This window comes from Gossypium hirsutum, chromosome A02 (genome assembly GCF_007990345.1).
Source record: "Gossypium hirsutum isolate 1008001.06 chromosome A02, Gossypium_hirsutum_v2.1, whole genome shotgun sequence".
Classification (NCBI taxonomy): domain Eukaryota; kingdom Viridiplantae; phylum Streptophyta; class Magnoliopsida; order Malvales; family Malvaceae; genus Gossypium; species Gossypium hirsutum.
In genome coordinates this window covers 1,176,183-1,199,714 of record NC_053425.1, presented here as the reverse complement: position 1 = coordinate 1,199,714, position 23,532 = coordinate 1,176,183, and the positions used below count along the sequence as shown (strand labels likewise).

At 30.2% G+C, this 23,532-nt stretch overlaps 3 protein-coding genes and 1 pseudogene across 3 annotated transcripts; 3 read left to right on the top strand and 1 right to left on the bottom strand.

Annotated features, from left to right (window-relative positions):
- The first annotated feature begins 2,108 nt into the window (after positions 1-2,108).
- Positions 2,109-4,246, top strand: LOC107927327 (RHOMBOID-like protein 13). Its single transcript, XM_016858391.2, has one exon. It carries the CDS (start codon positions 3,063-3,065, stop codon positions 3,870-3,872), a length of 810 nt encoding a protein of 269 aa, XP_016713880.2. The 5' UTR covers positions 2,109-3,062; the 3' UTR covers positions 3,873-4,246.
- A 2,625-nt stretch (positions 4,247-6,871) lies between these two features.
- On the top strand, positions 6,872-7,960 carry LOC107927401 (NAC domain-containing protein JA2L-like). The gene has a single exon (XM_016858449.2). It carries the CDS (start codon positions 6,872-6,874, stop codon positions 7,958-7,960), a length of 1,089 nt encoding a protein of 362 aa, XP_016713938.2.
- A 1,396-nt stretch (positions 7,961-9,356) lies between these two features.
- On the top strand, positions 9,357-10,404 carry LOC107927402 (splicing factor YJU2-like; annotated as a pseudogene).
- Positions 10,405-16,985: 6,581 nt separating this feature from the next.
- LOC107927491 (probable transcription factor PosF21) lies at positions 16,986-21,347 on the bottom strand. Its single transcript, XM_016858569.2, has 4 exons — positions 20,197-21,347; positions 18,930-19,062; positions 18,693-18,777; positions 16,986-17,509 (listed from the first exon to the last, which is right to left on the bottom strand). Exons 1-4 carry the CDS (start codon positions 20,826-20,828, stop codon positions 17,199-17,201), a joined length of 1,161 nt encoding a protein of 386 aa, XP_016714058.2. The 5' UTR covers positions 20,829-21,347; the 3' UTR covers positions 16,986-17,198.
- Between the last annotated feature and the right edge of the window lie 2,185 nt (positions 21,348-23,532).

The following is a 23,532-nucleotide window of genomic DNA, read 5'->3' as shown; positions in this document are numbered from 1 at the left end:
GATTTTTGGTTTGATTTCATTTTGAGCATGTTGAAACCTATTTATAGGGATTAGCTACATTAGAGGAACAAAATACATATAGGATTGTTGATATTTTCCAAGTGAAGTTTGTCTCTATATATGTATAGTATAGGTATCCTCAATTTAGCATGGCGGATCTTACAACTTAAGCCATTGCAATTATCGTAAATTTGAAAAAGGTTAAATTTGCTATTAGTACTATGTATAAATTGTGACTTTAGTACTTGTACTTTAATTTTGGTTATTTCCGGTCTTTGTACATTTAGAATTTTAAAATTTTAGTCCTAACCAAACTATAGCTATTTGTTAGTTTCAAAAATTGATACATGTGTAATGTCATATCAGCTTGTTATTTTCACATGTTACTAAAAAAAAAACTCAATTAATAGATTTAACGGCTATCGTTTTACATTAAGACTGAAATTTTGAAATTCAAAAAATATAAAGACTAAGAATGATTTAGTTGAAGAACATGGATTAAATCTATAACTTTACGCACAATACATGACTACTAAAAGAATATAACTGTTATTGTTTATTCAAGACTAAAATTTTAAAAATTGAAAAGTATAAGGACTAAAAATGATCAATTCAAAAATGCTAAAATTGATAAAATTAAAATATAAGTATTAAATTCATAATTTAAGCAAGTAGAAGGTTTAATAGCAGAAATTGACCTTTGATAAATAAAAAACTTACTTTTGTCATTTCATGCTTCATTACATCCATTTGGTTGAATTATGGTGTAAGGATGCATGTATGTATTGGTAAGTTATTTAGGTTTAGGAAAGAAAATTGAAGTTTTGGTCATTAATGACTCGAGAGTACTCATTAAATACATATTTTATTTTTATTTGGTATTGAAAATTTTAGTTTAAACTTAAATTCGAGTCCGAACTCAAACACTGATAATCAAGTTTAAAGTTAAGAGAATAAAATTTATTTTATATTACATAAATAAATTTAATTGAGTTATCTTGAATAATTTGATCTTTATCTTAAATCGAATTCGAGTCAAATGAGTCTTAAATATTAACTTAAATTTGAGTTTATTTTATTTTATTTTATTGTTTGAGGTTATTTTGGTTGAATTAAACCTAAAATTGCTATAGACCATTCTTTTTATATTAAAATTTTATTCAAATTATGATATTGTTATTTGTTATAGTTTGCCGTTAAGTTATCCGTAATTTAGATAAATATCATATGTAATTGATTTACCCATAATTTCATCCGACCCATAAAAAACCCAACCATCACTCAAAAAATTATGTATTTTTTAACTATCATGTGGTTGAAAAGATATGTTAAGTTTGTATTTATTTTATCTACGCGATAGTTAAAAAATACATCAATTTTCTTAGATGTTTTTTTTTATCAGGATCTTTGAGTAAATTAATTGGGATGATATTTTTTGTCCAAATTATCAATAACTTAACAGTAAATTATAATAGTGTCATTATTTGAATAAATTTTTAATGTACAAAGACTAATTTGGAGCAATTTTTAGTTGACTTAATGGTTAGAGTGTTCACCGCCTTAGATATGGTCTAAGCTTGAGTTGCGCTAGTGGCTTTGTTGTTAGAGATTTATCCTCCTCTTATAATTCACCAAAAACAATTATAATTACCTTTGCTTAAAGAAAAAAAAATACATACTACTAGTTCATTGCAATAAAAATATTTAATATGTTTTCTACTTTATAGAAATTAAAATGTGTCCCTATTAATCAACAATTAGCCTTAAGAAATGAAAATTTCCCCATAAATCCAAATTATATTTTTTTATATCAATATAAATTATATTTTAAATTTTTTAATATTTTAAAATATTTTTAAAACAAGTCAAATTATAATTTTGATCAATTTATTATTCTCAAATATGATATTTAATCCTTATATTTTTTGAATAAATTAATCCCTATATTTTTAATTTGGCATAATTTAATTCTTCGTATTATTATTTTTAGAAAAGCCAATGGAAAATATAATAATTTAGTTGCTGTTCTTATGGCAAAAAAAAAGAAGAAAAAAAAACATTTAACCAAAATAATTAGTGTTAACTATCTAAACCAACTAGTAGAATTACATTAATTTAGAAGACCAAGTTGTGTCAGATTAAAGTATAAGCATTAAATTTTAAATTTGATCATAATAGAGGGACCAACAATTAAAATTTGACCTTTTAAAATAAATGAAAAATTCGGATTACCTCCTACCGGTTATGAAAAAAAGAAAAACAATCACCCAACCCAACCCGGTTAAGTTTTAATTTTGGATTTAGCTCTAGAACTATACATTTTCTTCATTTAGGCATCTAAATCTTTTTGTCCCACTTTGATAACTAAATTATCATTTTCATCCCATTTTGCCCAAAAAGAAAATTTGTCTATAATATGTCACATGGCACATTCTTATTAAACATCAGTAATTTTTGGATAAAATGGGAAAAAAACTTATAGTTAAGTACCAAAATGGAACAAAAAAAAGTTTTGATACCAAAATGAGAAAAAGAACATAGTTAAAGGACCAAATATTAGTATAAACCTTTTATTTTAACACTCTTTCGCGAGAGTCCCAGACACATTTATTAATCAAATTAAAAACATTGAATCATTTCCCTGATCTTCTATTGGTAAAGTACGAAAAGAAAAACCAGAAGTAAAATCTAGAAAGGCAACCAAAAAAAAAAAAGTGAAATCGATTTACAAAATTACAATCAAAGCTCATAAAGTAAGATCCCAAATCTCCCTTCTTAAATTTCCTTTTAAATTCTCTCAATTTTCTCTTTTTTTTATTTGCTTCAACCATTTTATCCATCCACTCTGAAACACCCCCAATTCCTCTTGTTTTTTTTTCTGTATTTAATTTATTAGTATTTGAAAATTATTGGGTATTTTAGATCTGGGTTTCTCAGTTCATGCAAGATTTGGGTTTTTTTAGTGAATTTTTTTGATGGGTTCTTGAATAGAAATTCTGGGTTTTGATCCATTGATTGAAGAAAGTACAAAATTAGGAGGCTGAAGCAATTTTCTTTTAGAAATGGGGAAGCCATTGTTTTATGAGGTAATGGAGAAACCAGCAACAAGTTGTATAATAGGTATATGTACAACAATATGGTTTTACATACAAAAGAAGAACATTGGTTATCAACATGTTGGTATAAGTTATGAAACCGCCATTGAAGGTCACTATTGGAGGTTAATTACTTCAGCTTTTTCACATATCAGTGTTATTCATCTTGTTTTCAATATGAGTGCTCTTTGGAGTCTTGGTATTGTTGAACAATTAGATTATTTAGGTCTTGGAATAGCTTATTATCTACAATATACACTTGTTTTAGTCGTATTATCCGGTTTACTTGTACTAGGAATTTACCATATCTTGATTCAACGGTTTAAGATCGAGTATTTCCGGCGAGTTACCGCTGTTGGGTATTCTTGTGTTGTTTTCGGTTGGATGACGATTTTGTCCGTTAAGCAACCTTCGTCAAAATTGGATCTTTTCGGACTCATTTCGCTTCCTATTAGTTTCGCGCCATTCGAGTCGTTGATTTTCACTTCGATTATCGTCCCGCAAGCGAGTTTTCTCGGTCATTTATCGGGAATCATAGTGGGGTATGCTATAGCTTGGGGTTTGATTCATGGGATGACTAATTATTGGGCTGTTTCGATGTTGGGATGGATTGTACTTGTTTTTGTATTCAGTTTGAAACGGTCTGGTGCATATGATTTCAACTTCCTCGAAATTGAATCCGTTACGGATCCTTCTCTGCCTTCTGTTCGGTTTATGGGAAACAGTAGAACATTGCAGATGAGTTCGGTTCCACTTGGAGGCATCGAAATAGCGTAGTTCATTTCTGAAGATGTTGCCATTATATGTACAATGTTGATCCGGATCATTGTCTCATCCCTTAACAGCACTGCAGTTCAATGGTAATTCCGGAGTTGGAAAAACCGGGAGATTCTTGACGATTTGATGTTTCTGATCAATTGCGTTCATCGGATACGATCAGATAAGTTTTCAGGTCTGGTTTTGAACTTACAAGAGATGTTTACATAAATTTCTTTGTTGCTAAGTGTGGACTTCAATTTTACTGATAATTGTTCATCATTATTGTTATTTTACCATGTAGTTTATGATGTTGAAAATTCAAATTCATATGACATTTATGTTTGAATATAACTTGAATAAATAAATAAAATAAAAACATGTATTTCTCTGGATTTTATCTTTTTGATTCAGTTTGAATGTGGAGTTTTATTGGCCGAGTCTTAACTATTGGTGTGATTAGATTTAGGGGTGAATCCATAAATTTTTTATGGAGGCCAAAATCGAATAATAAATTTTTTAGAGATTAAAACATAATTTTATAATATATTAGTATATGATTATATTGTTTTTAAAGGGATTAAATATTTTTTTTTATTTTTGAAGGTTAAATTGTAATTTTATCGTAAATTAATTTATAATTTAAATGAGACTTTAAGATAAAAAATTTTATTTAAGGGAGCCAAGATGAAAGATCCTTCAAGGTTAGCTAGCATTGTGATGCATTAATGTTTGTTTACTATTAGTGTTTGACTTTTACATATTATAATAAATTATATCAATTTAGTCTTTAATTTTTATATATTATATCAATTTAGTCATAATTTTAAAAAATTAATCCTTAAAATCTTCAATTTGATCCTAATTCTAAAAAAATTAAAAAGTATATAAAAAAATATTTTATCTAAATTTTGGGTAAAGTATCAAAATAGTTATTTTTGTTTACCTCAGGTTATATTTTAGTCATTTATGTTTGAAATGTTACGTTCTCGTCACTTACGTTAATGTCTTGTAATATTTTAGTCATTGAGTCGTTAATTATCATTAATGGTGTAACGGTTAGTTGACGTGGCATGTTAAATTATCATTTCAAACAAAAAATTTAAGTTAAATTATACAATTGATTTTCATATTTTTTGTTTTGAACTAAAATCTAACCTAAAATTTTTATTTGAGATTATGATTTAAATTGACACGTCAGCTTACTGTTGCACTATTAAAAGAAATTAACGTTCAGTGACTAAAATGTTATAACGAAATAATGTAAATGATTAAAATGTAACATTTCAAACATAAGTGATTAAAAGTGTATCCTGATACAAACAAAAATGACTATTTTAACAATTTACCCTTAAATTTTATATTAATGTTAATATTAACTATATAATTATATTAATTTAAAATAAAATAAAAATCCCACAGCCCCGTCCCTCTCCGTCTTCCTCTCTGCTCCTTCTATAACTTCGGATTAAGTAATTGTCCACTGAGCTGCCGAGAAGAACAAACATAAGATTCTGAATTAACAAGTGGTCCAAAACCGGCTTAGTTGTCAACAGACGGACCGACCTTACGTACTAAAAAGGGACGGCGGTGTGACGGGGAGAGGGGTGTAGGGGATTTTCATTTTATTTAATATTAATATTAATATAAAATTTAAATTTTTTATTATTTTTTAAAAATTATTTATGTCATTTAATCAGTTTTTTGAACTTTTTAGAATTGGGATCAAATTGAGTTAATTTGTCAATTTTGAGGGTCATATTTTTAAAATTATGACTAAATTGATATAATATGTAAAAGTAGAGTGCTAAATTTGATATTATACTGATTTTTTTACCTATCATGTTAGCTTTTCATTTGTGATTTTAACGGAAGTGGCCAAACTAATCGAACTACGTTACATGAGAGCTTAAATTACAAATTTTTTATTTTAGATGACTATTTATGTAATTTACTCTTTTTATAAATATCAATTAAGGTCATGTGATGGTTTATTAACTGTATTTGTAGAGTTAAAAAATCTTACCCTCATTTTATAATAATTTTTTAAACTCTATTAACGTGATTAACAACTGCATACTAAGAGTGAGTATTCGATCAAGTCGAGTCGAATCGAGTAAGAAAAATTCATGTTAGTCGAGTTGACGAATTCTATTTTAGCAACCGAACTTAATTTGAAATTTTTTGAATCGAATTGAGTAAAAAAATTTCAAGTCAAGTCGAGTCGAGTTAACAAATCCTATTATTTATACTCAATGTTGCGTTTACATAGATCGATTATTTAATATTTAATTACATAAACAATATAATGATTTTACCTTTTAACTTAATGGGTAAACAATTATAAAAAAAACGTAATTTTGCCTTATAACTTAATGCTTTTGACTTAAATTTAGAAAAGGTAAACATTTATCAAAACACCCTAATAACTCATATTTGAGTTAAACCAAAATTTTAATTTTTTTATTCAAGTTGATTCGAATAATTCGATTAACTCAGATAACTCGAACTATTTAATTCAAAATTTAAATTTTTTATCGAATTATTGAAATTAAATCAGATTTTGCTCACCCCTATTACGACATTGAAATAAATAAATAATAAATAAATGAAACAACCAAAATTAATCAAACTCAGTATATTTTATTTTATTTTATACTCGGGATTTAATATTTTTAAAATTCACTCAAATATTGAACGAGATTTCTATCTCAAAATATGATTCGACTCCATCTGATCTAATCATTAAAATAGATAATATAGAAATCCTTATTCGAATGAATTAACTTTGTCACCAATATAATCGAAATTAAGAATTTTATCTTTAGCTTTGTCCGATATATATTTAAAGATTTATCTATAAAAATAATTTATATAAATATTCTAATTTCCAATTTGGAAGAGGTAGTATTCCTAAGTCTATAAGGATTCTATGTGAACAAGTCTTATCTATAATTTTTAAAATATTTTTTATATCGATATATATGGATATGTATTTAAGCTTTAGCTGTTGATTCATAATGTTGAATTCTAGTCCAGTCCCCCATGGTTATCAATTTCGTCCCTCAAGACAAGAAATTTTCATTCTTTTCCTTTTCCCAATTGTAACTGGAGAGTGTTTGCCTTCTAGTCCTTTAATCCAGGTTGATATTTATGGTGAAAATAAAGAGCCCTGGAATATTTTCGACAAAAATTCGAAAACTTCGTATTGGGTTTTCACTAAGTTGAAGAAGAAGAGTAAATTGAGAATCGATCGGACCGCCGGTTCGGGATGTTGGCTTGCTCGGAATGCGAAAGAAGTTTATGACGACAGCGGTAAGCTTTTAGGGTATCATAAGTATTTTACTTTTAGTTGCAAAAACGATGAATGTATGAATCTGGATAATGGGCATTGGATTATGCATGAGTTTTCTTTGAAACGGGAAGATTCGAACGATTCTGTTATTTGCGAGATTAGAAATAAAAATGCCGCTGATTCGGATTCGGATTCGAAATTGAATATGAAGAAGAGAAGAATCTTAAGTTCGAAGAAGAATCATGAAGAGATGAACCTACCTTCAAAGCCAAATGATGAAGAGATGGGGTTGATTTCGATATTCTCTAGTTCAGATGATAAAGATTTGAGTAGCGATGTTACTTTTGAGACCAGAAATAGGAATGATGGTTTGGATTTGAATTTAAATTTGAAGTTGAACGAAGAAAATACGAGATTTTATGTGAATTGTGAAGATCCTAAGGTTATATATAAAGATGTTGCAGGTTCAAATCTAAATTCGAATAAGTTGGAGTTAGATGATGAAGAGATGGAGTCAATTTCGAGATTTTCTAATTCAAATCACGAAGATTTGAGCAGCGATGTTACTTTTGGGATCGGATATAGGAACGATAGTTTGGGTTTAAATTTGAATTTGAAGTCGAAAGATGAAGATATGAGATTTTATATAAATTATGAAGATGAAAATAGGCATTATTTACGACAAAATATAAGGATTAGTGACGATTCTCCGTTTTATATTTTTCCAAATTTTATCATTGAATCAAACAAGTTTGAAGAGGAAAATTTGTTCAAATCCATATATGAAAATCTATCCAAATCTGAAAATGGTTAATTTTTTGGGTTTGAAGTAGTTTATCTGTAGTTCATAGTTTGTAATTACCACGTTTAGAGGTTATTTTCTAATTTTTATTAGAATGGATCGCCATTGTATTTTTTTTAATGGAATTATTTAAAATTCTGTTATTATATTTATTGTCAGTAACTTAATTTATGAATTTTTTTTATTCAATCCTAATATTTATAGGAGTTGATCTTTTCTAATTCTTATAGGAGTTATTATTATTATTATTAGACTAAACTATAGAATTAGTCACTTTCATTTGTCTCATATTCAATTTTAGTCATTTATGCTTGAAATATTATGTTTTAATCATTTACATTATCATTTTGTTATAAAGTGGTCACTCTATCATTAAGCTCCGTTACCTCCCTAATGGTGGTCGAATATGGAAGTCCAAATGGGTTTTAACTACCAACTTAAAAACAGGGGCAAAACCACGGGGCTGGTAGGGGCCCATGCCCCATTAAAATAGAAAATTTTCTATTTAGTCCCTTTGAAATTTTAAATTTTAAAATTAGTAAAAGTAAAATTATATTTTGGCCTTCTTTAAAAATGATAAAAAATTGATTTAACCGTGATTAAAAACCTATTTTCATCTCAGCAATTGGACATCCAAGTTGGCATTAAAAACTCATTTGGGCTGCCACGTAGGATTGTCATTAGGGAGGTAACGGAGTTTAACAGTAGAGTGACCACTTCGTAACAAAATGATAACGTAAGTAACAAAAATGTAACATTTCAAATATAAGTGACTAAAATGTAATATGTACGAAACAAAAGTGAACATTTTTGTAGTTTACACTTATTATTGTTGTATAGTAATTTTGATACTATTTTGATATAAACCTTATATTTGAAACCTTAAATTCAAAATCAAAGTTAATTTTGGAGTCTTCTTTAAATGATAGGGAGGAGTCAAATAATTTTGATTTAAACCCTATATCAAAAATTTCAAATCCAAAGCCAAATCATGAAGAGATAGAGTTTATTTCGACATTCACTAATTCAATTCACGATGATTTGATGTTACTTTATGTAGTAGAAATAGAAATATTGGTTTGGATTTGAATTTAAATTTCTAAGTCGAACGATAAATATATAAGATTTTATCTAAATCATGAAGGTTCCAACAATCACTATATCTGCGAGTTAATAAATAAAGATGTTGTCGAGTAATTTGGAGTCCAACAACGAAGAGATGGGATTTGATTTCAGAGTTTTCTTCAAATCAGGATTCATATGATTACCGCATTTGGTTCGGTTACCAACTTCTTTATGGATTCAATCGTTGGAATACTTCTTCAACGAAGTTATTTTGTTGCAACGATCTCAAATACTTGCGAGTAGTTGACAAAAATGGGAACAATTTTGTTACTATTTCATCACCACCTTTCACAACACCGATCAAGCTGAGCTGGGTGTGGGATCTGCATCGCTCTGCTATATTTTGATTGAGATCCCGATCGAAAATCTTTGTGATCTTCGATGATGGGAGGAGAAAGAAAAGTACTGAACAAATATTACCCGCAGGACTTCGATCCGTCGAAGCTTCCGAGGGCCCGGCGGCCGAAGAATCAACAGATGAAGGTTGGAGTATACGTTACAAGACATGCGGAAATTATATCTATCAAGGCACCAAGTTCAATTCCCGCAAAGAAGATGTTATCAGCGAGACATCTAAGGGAATCCGAATGCATAGGTTTTATTTCAAATGCACCAATTGCTTTGCTGAGATGACGATAAAGACTGATCCACAAAATAAAAATTATGTTTTTGAATCGGGTGCAACAAGAAATTTTGAACACTGGCGTTCTGAAGATGTGGAAGTGGAGAGAGAGAGAGAGAGAGAGAGAGAAACAGAAAAGAAAATCTCAAGGGATGGTTGGAGAACCGAACGTTGGATTCAAAAAGAGAGATGGACATCCTTGCTGCACTTGATTAGATGAAATCTAGGAAGTCCAGACATGCTACGGTGAGCGTAGATTCAATGCTGGAGGCCTTGCAACGCACTGCCGCAGAAAAGGTAAGATACTTCGTGGCAGTCCAAACCTGAACTCTGATGTTAGTAAGATATTCTTCTTGAATCATGCTTAATAAATGCAAGTTCTCTTAAATCTGAACTCTGATATTATAATCTTTATGAATGCTCGCATGCTTGTTGTGAGAGGGAGATGAGTATACATACATCCAAACATGGATTGGAGTGATAAGTAGTACTCACGTTGCTTAGCATGCTTATATTTCTTCTCTTTTGTGATTCTGACTACAAGGTTATAATGCTAACAGGAAAAGAAACTAGAAGAAGAAGATGATGAAGCCCTCATTAAATCGATTTTCCAGGTTAGAATTGGTGTATTGCTTTTATTATCACCACTTGTGATTGCTCTTTGTTCTAGGCGGCCATGTTTCTAACATTGATCTCAGGGCAAAGCTAGAAAATTTTTTTAAGGGGGCCGGATGAAATTTTAATTTTTCATAATTTATAGTTTTATAATTTGTAAAGGATTAAATTGAATTTTTATAATTTTAGGGGGGGCCAAAGTGTAATTTTACCTTTATTAATTTAAAAGTTTTAAAAAATTTCTTGGGCCTAAAATAAAATTTTCCATTTTAGGGAGGGCCAGGGCCCATGCCAACCTCCCCTGGCTACGCCCCTGATTGATGTCATCTTTAATGCAAAAGCCAAAGGAATTTGTTCGAAGGATTTGAGATGATGTTTTCATATATGATGGGGACTTGACCTGTTTATCGAATGGCTTAAATAGGAGAAAGGTGTCGAAATCTTCAAGTAACCCTGCTCGATTCAAGTCGTCAGTGGTGAAGAAGAAACCAAAGATATAAATACAGGAGAGCCAACTTATTTTCCTGATGATTTTGGATTATGACATGGAAGCTCAAACTTTCAACTTAGCTAGATACATAGATGCTAGCTCCTTTTCCCATTTATGATAAACTAAGTTACTATTTTTATTTCTAAGGGAATCCAATTGGTGAACTCGACAAGTTTTAGCTCCTAGAAATCCTACAAAGGAAAAGTACCTTTCAGAAATAGCTTTTCTATTCATATTTGGTGCTAGTTATACCTATTCATGATTTAACCTACTTGTCCAGGCTTGAAGGTCCGTTCAAAATTAAGACTAAAAAATTAGCTTGAAAAAAAAAATTAGACCCATTTAAAATATAGGTCGGGGTTGAGTTTGAGCATTCAAGGCTTGAATCCGGTCTGACCTAACCCGTTTTAAATTTATCATACTTTATATTTTTTTATATATTGTGTAATTTAGAACACATCAAAAAAATAAACTTATATTAAATATATAATACTAATCTATTTACATTAAAATAATATTAAGATGACTATATAAAAATTTTTAATAAATAAAAAATATATAAAAATATAGACTTGGGTTAATCTTTTGTAAATATAGGTAGATTTTGGCAAAATTTTAGGTTTAGGTTCCGGATTGGACCAGACTTAGATAAGTATAAAATATATTAATATCATGTTTAGACCTGATTCAAACCCAACCCGACCTAACCTATGAGCACCTCTACTGCTGGTCCTCTCTGTCCGTAGTTAAGGCCTTCTAGTTTACTACTCCATCAAATAAAAGCAAAATTATAAATCTATAAATGAAGAAAAAATTTTAACCCTAGGATTTGAATTTTAGTTGTTTTATCACTGACCTATGTGAAGAATCTCCGGATCTCTCGTATCAAAGAGACTTCCTCTATGACCTTTGTAGACCCAATTTTCAGCCCGGCCTAAACCACCAGGAACCAAAACCAAATACAAGCCAATTAAAGCCCAAATACCTACCTTTGGGTCCAAATCACAGCCCAAATCAAACACCTAAAACAAAATTGCAAACCAAGCCTAATTACCTAAACCCCAAGCAAACCCCAACAGCCCAAAAAATAATAAAAACAAAAACAAAAACACCATCAGCCGCCACAACCCAGGGCAATCTCCAGGCACCGCACGTCTCGCTTTTCCTCCGCATCGTGCGCTGCTCCACCATGCCACATCAGTGATGCACTCACGCATGTACCTGAAAACGTGTAAAATGGGTTGTAAATATTTGCTATAAAAGCCAATATACGATTTTGTATAGGGGGAGTTTTTTTTTAGGAGAAAGGGGGAGATAAAAAAAAATAAACAGTTGTACTACATACAATAGAGAGCACTTCAGGAAATACGAACAGATCAAGGGAGTTGTTCTAAGGTTTTTACTTTCTTTTATTTGCTCTATTTATTTTACTTTTGAATCTCTTATATATATATCTACACATATTTCGGGAAATATATAAAACGAAGGAGATACCTTTTTTCGCCTGGAAAAGGAGCTTCGGCCGCCATGCATGTTGGTCGCTGATGATGAAGCCGGCGGTAGTGATCTGCTGGAGTTTGGGTGTGAATCACAAGATGAGAGGGGGGTTGAGAGCCTTCTCTCTATTTTGAAAAAAATGAATAAAGAATGGTGTTTTAACTTTTTTTTGTTTTCTAAAAAGTTATTTTTTAATGATAAAAAAAGGAAATAAAATATGGTTTCAATTAATAGTAAAACAAAGCAGCATGGGGGGAGTGGGATCAGTCGCGTTTTGCTTGGAACCAAGCGCATTTTACCTTTAATTGGGTAATTTCGCAATTGGTCCCCTCCTTTGCGCTAGCCTTCAATCGGGCCATATTTAAGTTTTTTAAATTATTTTAAATTGTCCCTGCAGTCTGTGCGCTATTTCAATTTGCCCCCCCTAGCGCAGTATTTTAAGATTTGGGGCATTTTCAATTTTAGACCTCGAACATTGATACGCATTTAATTTTAGCCCAAAATTATGTTTTAATAATTTGTTTTACTTGTAAATTATCCCTTGGATTTTATTTTTTCTCTCAATTAAGTTTCAGTTATTCTTTTTTAGAATAAACATGTTTCAACATATTATTTTGATTTCATACTTTTGTGATTATTTTTTTCATGTGCATACCTGTTTAAATGAAATACCTTTATATATTATTATTACTACTATATGTATTATTTATATTAGGCTTTTTCCTGTGTATATATTACTTTGTATATTATTTACTTTTAATCTTTTATGCATATTATTTATTTTGGAATTTCATTTACGCTACATATATATTATTTTTTCTTATTTTTTTATTTTGATACAATTCAAGCTTTCGTTCAAATTATTTACTTTAGAATATTTATTTTTAAATTTATTTGTACATTACTACTTGATATATTATTTCTTTTATTTTTTTCCCTGTTTATTTTTTTTAATTCTTATATTTATTACATATTTTAAAATTTTCTTATAGTTTATATAGTAATATTTCCAAATTTTCTTTTTCCTATTATTTATTTTACTTTATTTTAAAAAACTTGTTATATTTTATTTGTGTGATTTATTTGAAACTTCTTTTAAAATTGGTTTCTTATTCATTGACCCTTGGATATAAATGGTGATATTTTTATAATATATGATGTGCTGCTATTGCATATATTCTAAGTTGTTCATTTGCATTTCCCTATTATTTTAGATTATTCATGAGATGTTATTGCCACGTGTTTTATTCTCTATGTTATCAAATTATCTTTTTTAATAAAAATACATTTAATTTATTTATTACATTTCATTTAAAATTTTAAACAAGGCAATACTCGGTATTTGGGAGCTTTGGGAAAATTGTGCCCTAACTTACTGGGTTTCAATTTTTCTCGTTGAATCTAAGTAATCGAGTACCCTTTTTCAATCAAAACGTGAGTTTTAAATAAAAGCTTATTCTTGGGAATTCAATATGTTATGTCCTAACTTACTGGATATGATACTTTATTTTCTCAAGGTAGGGATTTTTTTTTTAAAAGCGATATTCTGTATTTGAAATTTTGAGAAATTGTGCCCTAACTTACCGGGTTCCGATTTTTCCTTTGACCCAAATAACCGAGTATTTTTTTAAAACTTAAATGCATGACTTTTGAAAATTAAAAGACGAACTTATTTTCGAGGATTTGAAATGTTGTATCCTAACTTACTGGTGTGACATTTTATTTCTTCGAGATAAGAGGGTCTTAGCATTCCATTTAATTTATTCAAACATTCTTTTAAAAAAAATAAATGATCATATTCTAAAATCTTTTCAAACATTCGACGTTAAGACATTATTTAATCAATTCGGTACAAATTTTGGGCGTTACGAGAGTGCTAACCCTTTCTCGTGCGTAACCGACTCCCGAACCTTTATTCTCGAATTTTGTAGACCAAAATCATTGTTTTAATAAATCAAAATATTTTATTAAAATGATCAAACTCAAGGTGATCCGATCACACCTTAAAAAGGATCGCTGGCGACTCTATTTTCGTTTTTAAAGTCGATCTCCGTTTTTCAAATAAAAAATGGTTTCGACAACTTTTAAGTAATATCACCTTTATACAGGGAGACACTTAGCTTGCAAAAATGCAAAAGGCATAGGATAAGAAGGAAAATGGTGGCCGACCGCATCAGCGCGAGCGTAGAAACCAAACAATTTTATAAAACGATAAATTTGATTATTAACCTTTTAAATAATTAAATTAGTATTTTATTAAAAATAGTGACTAAAACGTTAAATTTTTAAATATTTTAACTTACATGATAATTTACATGTACTCCATGTTTATTTTTGAAAATTTTTATAATTTTTATTTTTAAAAATATTTTTTTATAAATTTTAAATTACTTGTTAATGTGATATATTAGATAAATAGTATCGTATCAGCTTTAAGTATAAAAAAACTGCCACGCGATTTTACAATGTCAATATTGTTAAAAATATTATGCTACATTTGGTTGAAGTATTATTTTTTCTACGTGTTTTAGTCATTGGTTAATTATAAACTAGTTCACAATTGATAGTTTTTAACCACTTATATGATTTGTTTGTAGCAAAGAAAATGAACAATTTTCGTTTATTTTAAAAATGTCTTATTTTTTACAAGAGTTTTTATTTATCTTTCTAATTTTCGCCTTTAAATTTGTATTAACTATTCTTTATTTTATGTCTAAATATTTTAAAACACATGTTAAACATATTTTTTTACTCGTTTATTATACTATAGTAATCAAACGAAGTATTAATGTTTTAGTCAAAATTTTCATTAAAAAAAATAATTTAACTCTTTTTAAAAGGTCAATGACCAAATTTAGCCCAAAAAAAATTAAATTGATAAAAGAAATAAATATTAAAGGCTAAAATTGACATTATACCAAAATTAAAAGTGTCTGTGCATCCACTCCGTTTGAAAAGAAAATATTAGTCTTCTAAGCATTGATTTTATGACCTGAAAACTCACAAAATTGTGCTAAAATCCTATTAAGGATTCTATCGTGCTTCAAATCTGCTTTGCAAAAGATGACAAGATCATCAACAAAAAATAGATGAGAAAGGGCAGATCTTGATCTAGACAAACGTAAAGGACCCCACTCCCCAACTGAAATAGAATTATGTATACTGTGACCAAGCTATTTCATGCATAACATAGGAGAAAGTAGACAACTCCATCGAATCCCTCTGATCGGGTGGAATTTATTAGATAGGACTCCATTCCACAAAACCTACAAGGTGGAGTTAGTAATAGCAGATAATATAACATTTCTAAGATAATCCGGGATCCTTGCCACTTGTTATGAAACATCGATGAAATCCCATCAATCATACACTTTTTTTAGGTCGATTTTCATCGTCATCCACTTCCTTTTATTTCTGCTTCATATAGATTGAATTGCCTCTTGCGTGATGACAATGTTGTCAGTAATATTCCTTCTGGCAATAAATCGAGTCTGCTCATGAGCTATAATTTTGGAGAAAATAAGCTTGAAGCGATTAGCTATTACCTTCATAACAAGTTTATAAAGAACCGTGCAAAGGCTTATAGGACGGTTTTGTATAAAGCTCTCAGGATTTGAAATCTTAGGGAAAAGAACAATCAGGATGTTATTTAAATTAGAATCCATAGTACCATTAGCGAAAATTGTTTTAACCTATTCGCAAACTACTCCCCTACTATGCTCCATTGTTTCTGGAAGAAAAAGGCATGGAAGTCATCACTAATGTCAAAAAAAAGCATCCCTTATTTTCTCATCAATAATTGATTTACCCAAAAATTTGATATGAACAAGATCAAGCTGGGGGAAGGCATTAGGGGCAAACTTCCCATGAGATAGGGATTTTCTCCATACAAATTTTTGAAAAAGCTAATCGCCTCAGATTGAAGTGTCTCCAGGTCATAAATCCACTCACCATTAGAATTACGAATTGCAAAAACTGGGTAGTTTTTTTCTTTTTTGAAGAGCATGACTATGAAAGAACTTTGTATTAAGATCTCCCTAACTTAACCAGTCACACATTGCCTTCTGTATTACACTTTCAAGTTGCCTTTTGTATTACACTTTCAAGTCAAGATAGAGGGTTAATTCAAAGGTTTCCAAAAAAAAAAAAAGTATGTTTACTTAGTGATTAGTATAAAAATAATAGTAGCTGTAAAATTAGATGCAAAAAACAAAAAAACATGACAAATACTCACACTAAAGAGCGAAGGCCCTGCCTGGTACTTTATCTTTATGTATGTGGAAAACAAAAAAGCATGACAAATACTCAAGTAAAAGTACCATAAAAATTCTTATATTAGGAGTAAAATTGCATTGTCTTTTCTTCTAAGAAATATGGATAAATTAATTTCTATATGTAAAATCAAAGAGCAAATTGATTTTTCTGTTTACAATTTCATTATTTTTTATTGTTAAAAACTTATCATTGTACGTCAAAATAAATTTTTTTATATAAAAAAATACCGCTTTACTGTTTAATATAATGTATAAGCAGTAATTTACCCATCTTTTTTAGTAAAAAGAGCAAAATGCAAGCCTCCGTGTACTTTTGCCCAAATACCCATATCAGACATTCAAATCCAAGTAACATGACACGCAACAAGCTGAGCAACAAGAATGGGGCACGAAATAGATCGAAAATCGGACAACTTCGGAAATGGTAAAACTATACCGGATAATATTATATATAAACCTTAGTTCAGTCTCCGCCTACATGTAAATATAACAACCTAGAAATAAAGTTTATATGGAAAAAAGCCTAGAGAGATGAAGAGATGTGAAACAACAAATATGGAAGGGAACATATGCCCTATCTATAAAAAGGAACCCAAAATACCAAGTCTTATAGAAACATCTAACCCATCAATCCTTTGATGCTGTCAAGCTGACATCCGATGAAGCATCTTTGTGGTTAGGGGTTGGCACGGAACCTCTAACTCCCATGTCCCCAGTTTGATGTTGCGGTTGGAATGGATGCGGCTGTTTCTGGGATTGGATTTGAAGTTGCTGGAACTGCTGCGCGGTTAGCAGAGTATGCATAGCTTGATTATTGGGGTAGTATTGTTGATTAGCTCCATAAGATGCATAGTTCATCATCGGTCCACCGTTTGGTATAGATTGGCCGGTCAGTACTTTCAGATGCTGGATTTCATCTTTCAGTGCTTCGTTTAATGCTACCAAACATCGAAAAGAAAAAGAATCATGAATATGAGTGATAATGAAAGCAGTTCAAACATAAATCCCATGTTTATAGTAGTAGAACAAGAGGCATTTATATTCATAACTTACATACAAAACCACATCAAAAGCTACTCACTACATCATAATAACTGATATACAAACCAAAAGTGGAAAAGCTACATCATGCACCACTCGAGTGCATCGGAATAGTAAATACCGTCTCTGTGCATGGAAAGGAATCTGAGGTACAGTTGAGTAAAACACATATTATCAAAAGCTAGGGGTATTACTTGTAATCTACTCAGGCTTCACTCAATAAACATTTTACTCTCTTCTCAAACTTGAATTGCTAGAGCTCGAGCTCAACTCCACAAAGATTGAATATTCAGAACCTATATCAGCCATGTTATAGATCTTACTTCGATATGTAAGTGCAAAAATATGATTGAAACTGGCTTCACCTAAACATGCTACATTTAGAGCAATTAGGAGTCCAACAAAGGTTATAGTATATACTATCTGCTTCCAACTGAAGTCAAACTCAAAGGGTCATATAGCCATTCAAAATAAATACCTACTTTTTCTCTCAAATTCGATACATATCCATATCGTTACTAGCACATTGTCACAAATAAAGTAATAAAAGCCAAATTAATCAATAGCAAGCAGGATTTTTTAGTCTGGCCAAGAAAGAATAGCCTTAAACAGCGACCAGTGTGACCCTATACACACACGTCCATACCAATGAAAACATAATCTCAAATCTTTGCAATAAGTAGCAGAAGTACATAAAAGCGTTTAAAAAGGTGCAGTGGAAAGAATGAAAAACAAAATTGTTTACAAACAACAACAACAGCAATTACTTACTGAACCTCTTCGTGTTATAAGAGATAAAATAAAGCGCCTTAATTCAATAAACTAAATAACAATTTAAGCACATACTGAAACATCTCTCCAAGAGTCTTGTTTATTGTATTATTAAAACTAAAAATGTCCATTCAACCAGATTCTCACATGTAAAATGTTCACATCATCATGAAATAGCATGTTATCCCATGATATTTTTTTCCATCAAGATGAGGAGGACTACACAAAAAAGGTATACGGAAGGATGCAATAAAGCAAACATATTGGTATTTGGTATTTAAAAAGAACAAGTTCTCAAGAGGCGCCCACCATCTTGCAAATGAACCTGCTGCTCCATTGTTGTCAAACGCAGTTTCAACTCATTGTTTTCAGCAGTCAGAGTACCAGTGTCTCTCTGTTCATAGTTACCAGATAAAAGAGTTATATGAAACATTAGATCTAAATAAGTTAAAAGAAAACAAAATCATAATATATATATGAAGGTCCAATATATATAACAGCATTTGGCACACAATCAAGGAGAGGGTTTGAAGCTTATGAAACCACCTGTAACAGAGACAGCTGGGCATTGAGTGATGTTGCTTCAGTTTGCAACGTCTGAACTTTCCTTTCGAGTTCAGCTATATATCGCATCTTTCTTTCCTTTGACCTAGCAGCAGACTGCCTATTTGCCCAGATCCTGTTTTTTTAAAAGAAAAAAGAAGGTAGCATCAAATTGGAAAAAAAATCAGGGTAACAACAATCATCCCTGTTGTGGAAAAGATAAGTCTAATACAAAGGGGAAGATTCTTTTAAAGGAGAGAGGAAGAAGAGGGGACAGAGGAGGTTACCAAGAGATGAAAACAAGGGAAGATAAAAAAGCCAACAATAACTTAGGCAACTGCCCTAGTTTCAAGCTAGCTTCAAGTTAAAACCTAGTTAAGTAGTCTCTGAGCCATGGCATCTTTATGAAGACGGCCTTGCCATGACAGTGAAAGGCTTAATGCTGGGAATTGAGTTAAACAAAGAGTAACAACACCACTTAATGCTGGACTTTAAACTAACATGTGGAGCAAATTGGAAAAGACTTAATGCTGGGATTTAAGCCAACAACAAATTAAGTGGAGCACGTTATGAAAGGCTTAATCCAAGACTTTAAGCTAACAACAAACTAATGACACGCGGAGCACATCGGAAAGGTTTAATGCTGGGATTTAAGCAAACAACAAATTAACATCACGTGCAGCACGTTACAAAAGGCTTAAGGCTGGACTTTAAGCTAACAACAAATTAGCATGTCATGAAAGGCTTAATGCTGGACTTTAAGCTAACAAGAAATTAACAACATGTGGAGCACATTGTGAACATTTAATGCAGGGATTTAAGCTAACAACAAATTAACATCACATGGAACTCGTTGCGAAAGGCTTAATGCTGGTATTTAAGCTAACAACAAATTAACATCACGTGGAACTCGAAGCAAAAGGCTTAATGCTGGATTTAAGCTAACGACAAATTAATATCTTGAGAGCAAGTAGCACAATTCTTTCACCAACACATACCACGCTGATATAACTTCAGCCATGAGTTAGATCACACTTCCATCCCAAAATATAATCACCAAACTCATAAAACAGAATTGTGTCGTCATTAAAACAAATATCATAGTAAAAAAAGTAAAAATCCCTACCTCCTTAAACAGCAATCCTTCCTTCTAAAGCATGAATCTTTTAACTAAATTCATAATTAAAAACGCTAACAATATATACCAATTCAATCAACTGAGTATATATATAAGAAATTGTAATGAAAAAAAGAAAAGAAAAAGAGATACCTCTTAGCACGCTTGGGATCAATAATAGCAAGCTCAGCAAGCTTAGTAGCAGACAGAGCTTTCTTAGCCTCAGCAGGTGAAACTTCCTCCGAACCCGACATAAGCATTTCCGGCTTAATACTGGTCGACCCGTCCATCGACTGGCTATGTTGGTGCCTAACCCTCGGCTTCTCCGAAGACCCAACCGTAACACTCTGGTTCTCACCATTCATCCCAGTCCATGCAGCAGCAGGCACCTGAGCAGTCGCCGGAGCAGCGGCGGGGGCTGACGACTCACCAACCTGAAAAGTCGATGTTGCAGAAGAAGCATTGAACTTGTCCATATCGATAAACATAGAGAACACATCCTCCTCCGTATCATCAGAGTACGACGGTCCGTCAGCCGCCCCAACAACACCGAGATCACTATCAAAGCTAATATCATCAGGAAGAGTAAGGATTTCAGAATGAGCACGGCGATGACCTAAGTTCTTTGGTGGATTATCAGGCATTTTGCTAATATCCTGACTAAAACGATTCGCATCAGAACTTTGACCAAAACATCCAGTTGAGTTCAAAACATTCCCGACGGCCGCAAACCCAGTATACCGACCAGACGGCGGTGGCAAGCCCGGGGATTTGTCCTTCTCCATTTTCTCAGGAAAATTCAAAAAGAAACCCCTAAATCTCTATTATTTTTTTTGGAGCTAAAACCCAAGCAGGAACAAAAACCCTAAGAAAAGCAAAGATCTGAAACTAGAAAAAGAAGAAAAAAAGAAGAAGAGGGGTACTGAAAACAAATGGGAAACGATAAATAAAAAGAAAATTACTGAAAATCGAACTGGGAATTTGGTGAAGAAAAATGGAAAACAAAAAACAACAACAGCAGTAGTTTAAATAGAGATTTTCTTTTCCCCAGAAAATGATGGGATTTTTCAGGGACTTGAAAATCTAACGCTAGATTTTTTAAAAAAATTAAATTAAAATGAGAATAAATGGAAATAAATCAAACAATTTCATATAAGGAAGGAAATTGGGAGGAATTAATGATGAAATGTTTTTTTTTTTTAATTAAAAGTGAAACGGAATCGAAAACGAAGGATATGATTTCACATGGTGGGAAAACGGCCAAACAGAGAAAAAGGGAAAATTAATAAATAAAATTTTATATCTAATAAGAGATCTACGACATTATATTTTACTCCTTTTTATTTTCAGGTATAATTTAAAATTAGTCCCTGTACATTTTAAACTTTTCAAATTTAGTTTTACTTTTAATTATTTTATTTAAAAATTAAATCCTAATTAATAATTATTTTAAATATTAGGCGTTATTTTTAAATCTTAATTTTTAATATTTAAATATAATGCACTCAAATTTAACAAATATTTCATTAATAGTGTTATCGGTTGGATTTTAATTTTCAAATTAGTCAAGTAAAAGGACTAAATTATTAAAAATTAAATAGAAAAACTAAATTTCAAATGTTTTAATAGTGATATAATAGAAACTATTTTGCACCGTTTTTGTTTTCTTTGATGTGATGGTAAGTAACATCGTAATCTACTTGAGTTTAATTCGGAAAATCTAAATTTAATATGATCGATGATCGTTTTTTAATTACACTCAAGTAGCTCGATTCGTCAAGCTAAAATCTAAATTGTAGTACTTAATTAACTAGTACTTTTCTAATATTAATTTAACTAAAATTTTATTAATGGTGTTTTTTTGTTAGACATTAGTTTCTAAATCAAGCAAGTAAAACGACTAAATTCTTAAATATAAAAGTAGGTGAAATAATTAAACCTATTTTCGGGTTTTTTTTTATATATTCTTTGAAGTAAAAGTAAGTAAGATTGCAATCTAACGGGAACTTAATTCGATAAATTCAAATCTAACTTGATCATTGTCGATTCCAATTTGGAAAAAAAGAATTCAAATGTTTAATATGATCGATGACCGTTGTCTAATTAGATTCAAGTAACTCGATTTAATATGACCGTTGATTGTTGTCTAATTAGATTAAGTAGTTGAACTTGTCAAACTAAAATCTAGATCATAATAGTTAATTAACTCAAAATACGTAGTCAGCTTCTATTTTTGGCGTAGTGATAAATTGTGTCCTCAATATTTACATTTTTGTCAATTAAATCTTAATTTTTAGCTAACCGTTAACATTTCAAAAAGAGTTAATTTTTTTTTATGAATACGAGACCAAAACGTTAATTTTTGAATGATGTTTGCATGCGAATATGTGTGACAATCCATTTGTACCTCATGCTGATATGACATTATTTATCTTACATATCACATTAATAAATAATTTAAAATTATAAAAATATTAAAAATTAAAAATATTCATATAATTCATAAAATTAAAAAAATGAAGTAAACGTGGATTGCTATGTAGATTGCTAGGTCTATATTTAAAAAAAACAATTCAACTATTTTTATAAGGACAATGGTCAAATTTGTCTTTTTTTTAAAAAAATTGAAAGTCAAATTTAGCTTAAAAAATGAATAAGGACCAAATTGACAAAAAATATAAATATTAAGAACTAAATTTGTCATTATACCTTTTTTTATTGTATACTATTTTGAATGAAAATCAAATTTGCTTAACAGATGTATTTAATTGAACAAGCTTGAATTTTGAAAGTAAAATTCAATAAATGACATAAATATGGGTTAAAATATTAATTTCTCAACAAATTGGGACAATTAATAAAGAAATAAAAAATTTAACAATAATTGACGTTACATTAATATTCAATTAATTAACGCATATTTAAGTAATTAATGCACAACAATTAATTACAAACTATTTTTTGTTAATTATTAGGAAATTAAAACAAGCGTTAAATATGCCATGAAAATCATGATTACACTTGTTTTAGGTAACTATTTTTAGTTAATTATTACTAAATAATTACTCACTTTACTTTAAAAATCAAGTGCCTAAATTAATGCCATAAATGGAATTTCAATATGAAATCTTGTGTTCACATTGGAAGGATTTGAAATTTTCTTAAAAAGGTTCAAATTTTGTAATTCCTTAAAAAGGTTCAAAAAGGGTGAAATTGGCATATAAATAAATTAAGAATATATATATATACATGATTATAGAAAAATGACCTTAGAAGATAGACGAGGGAAGAGAAGCAAAGAAAGACCATGGAATAAAAAATCTTGGTTATTCAATTTGTAATTTTTTCGATTTAGTCATTATATTGTAAAAGTATTATGTAAGTCTTTATATTAGAAGTTGGATTGTATTTCGCTCCTTCAATTAAGAAATGATCAAATTAGTCTATGTATGTTAGATCAAATAGCAAATTGATCCTTTTGTTCAAAAT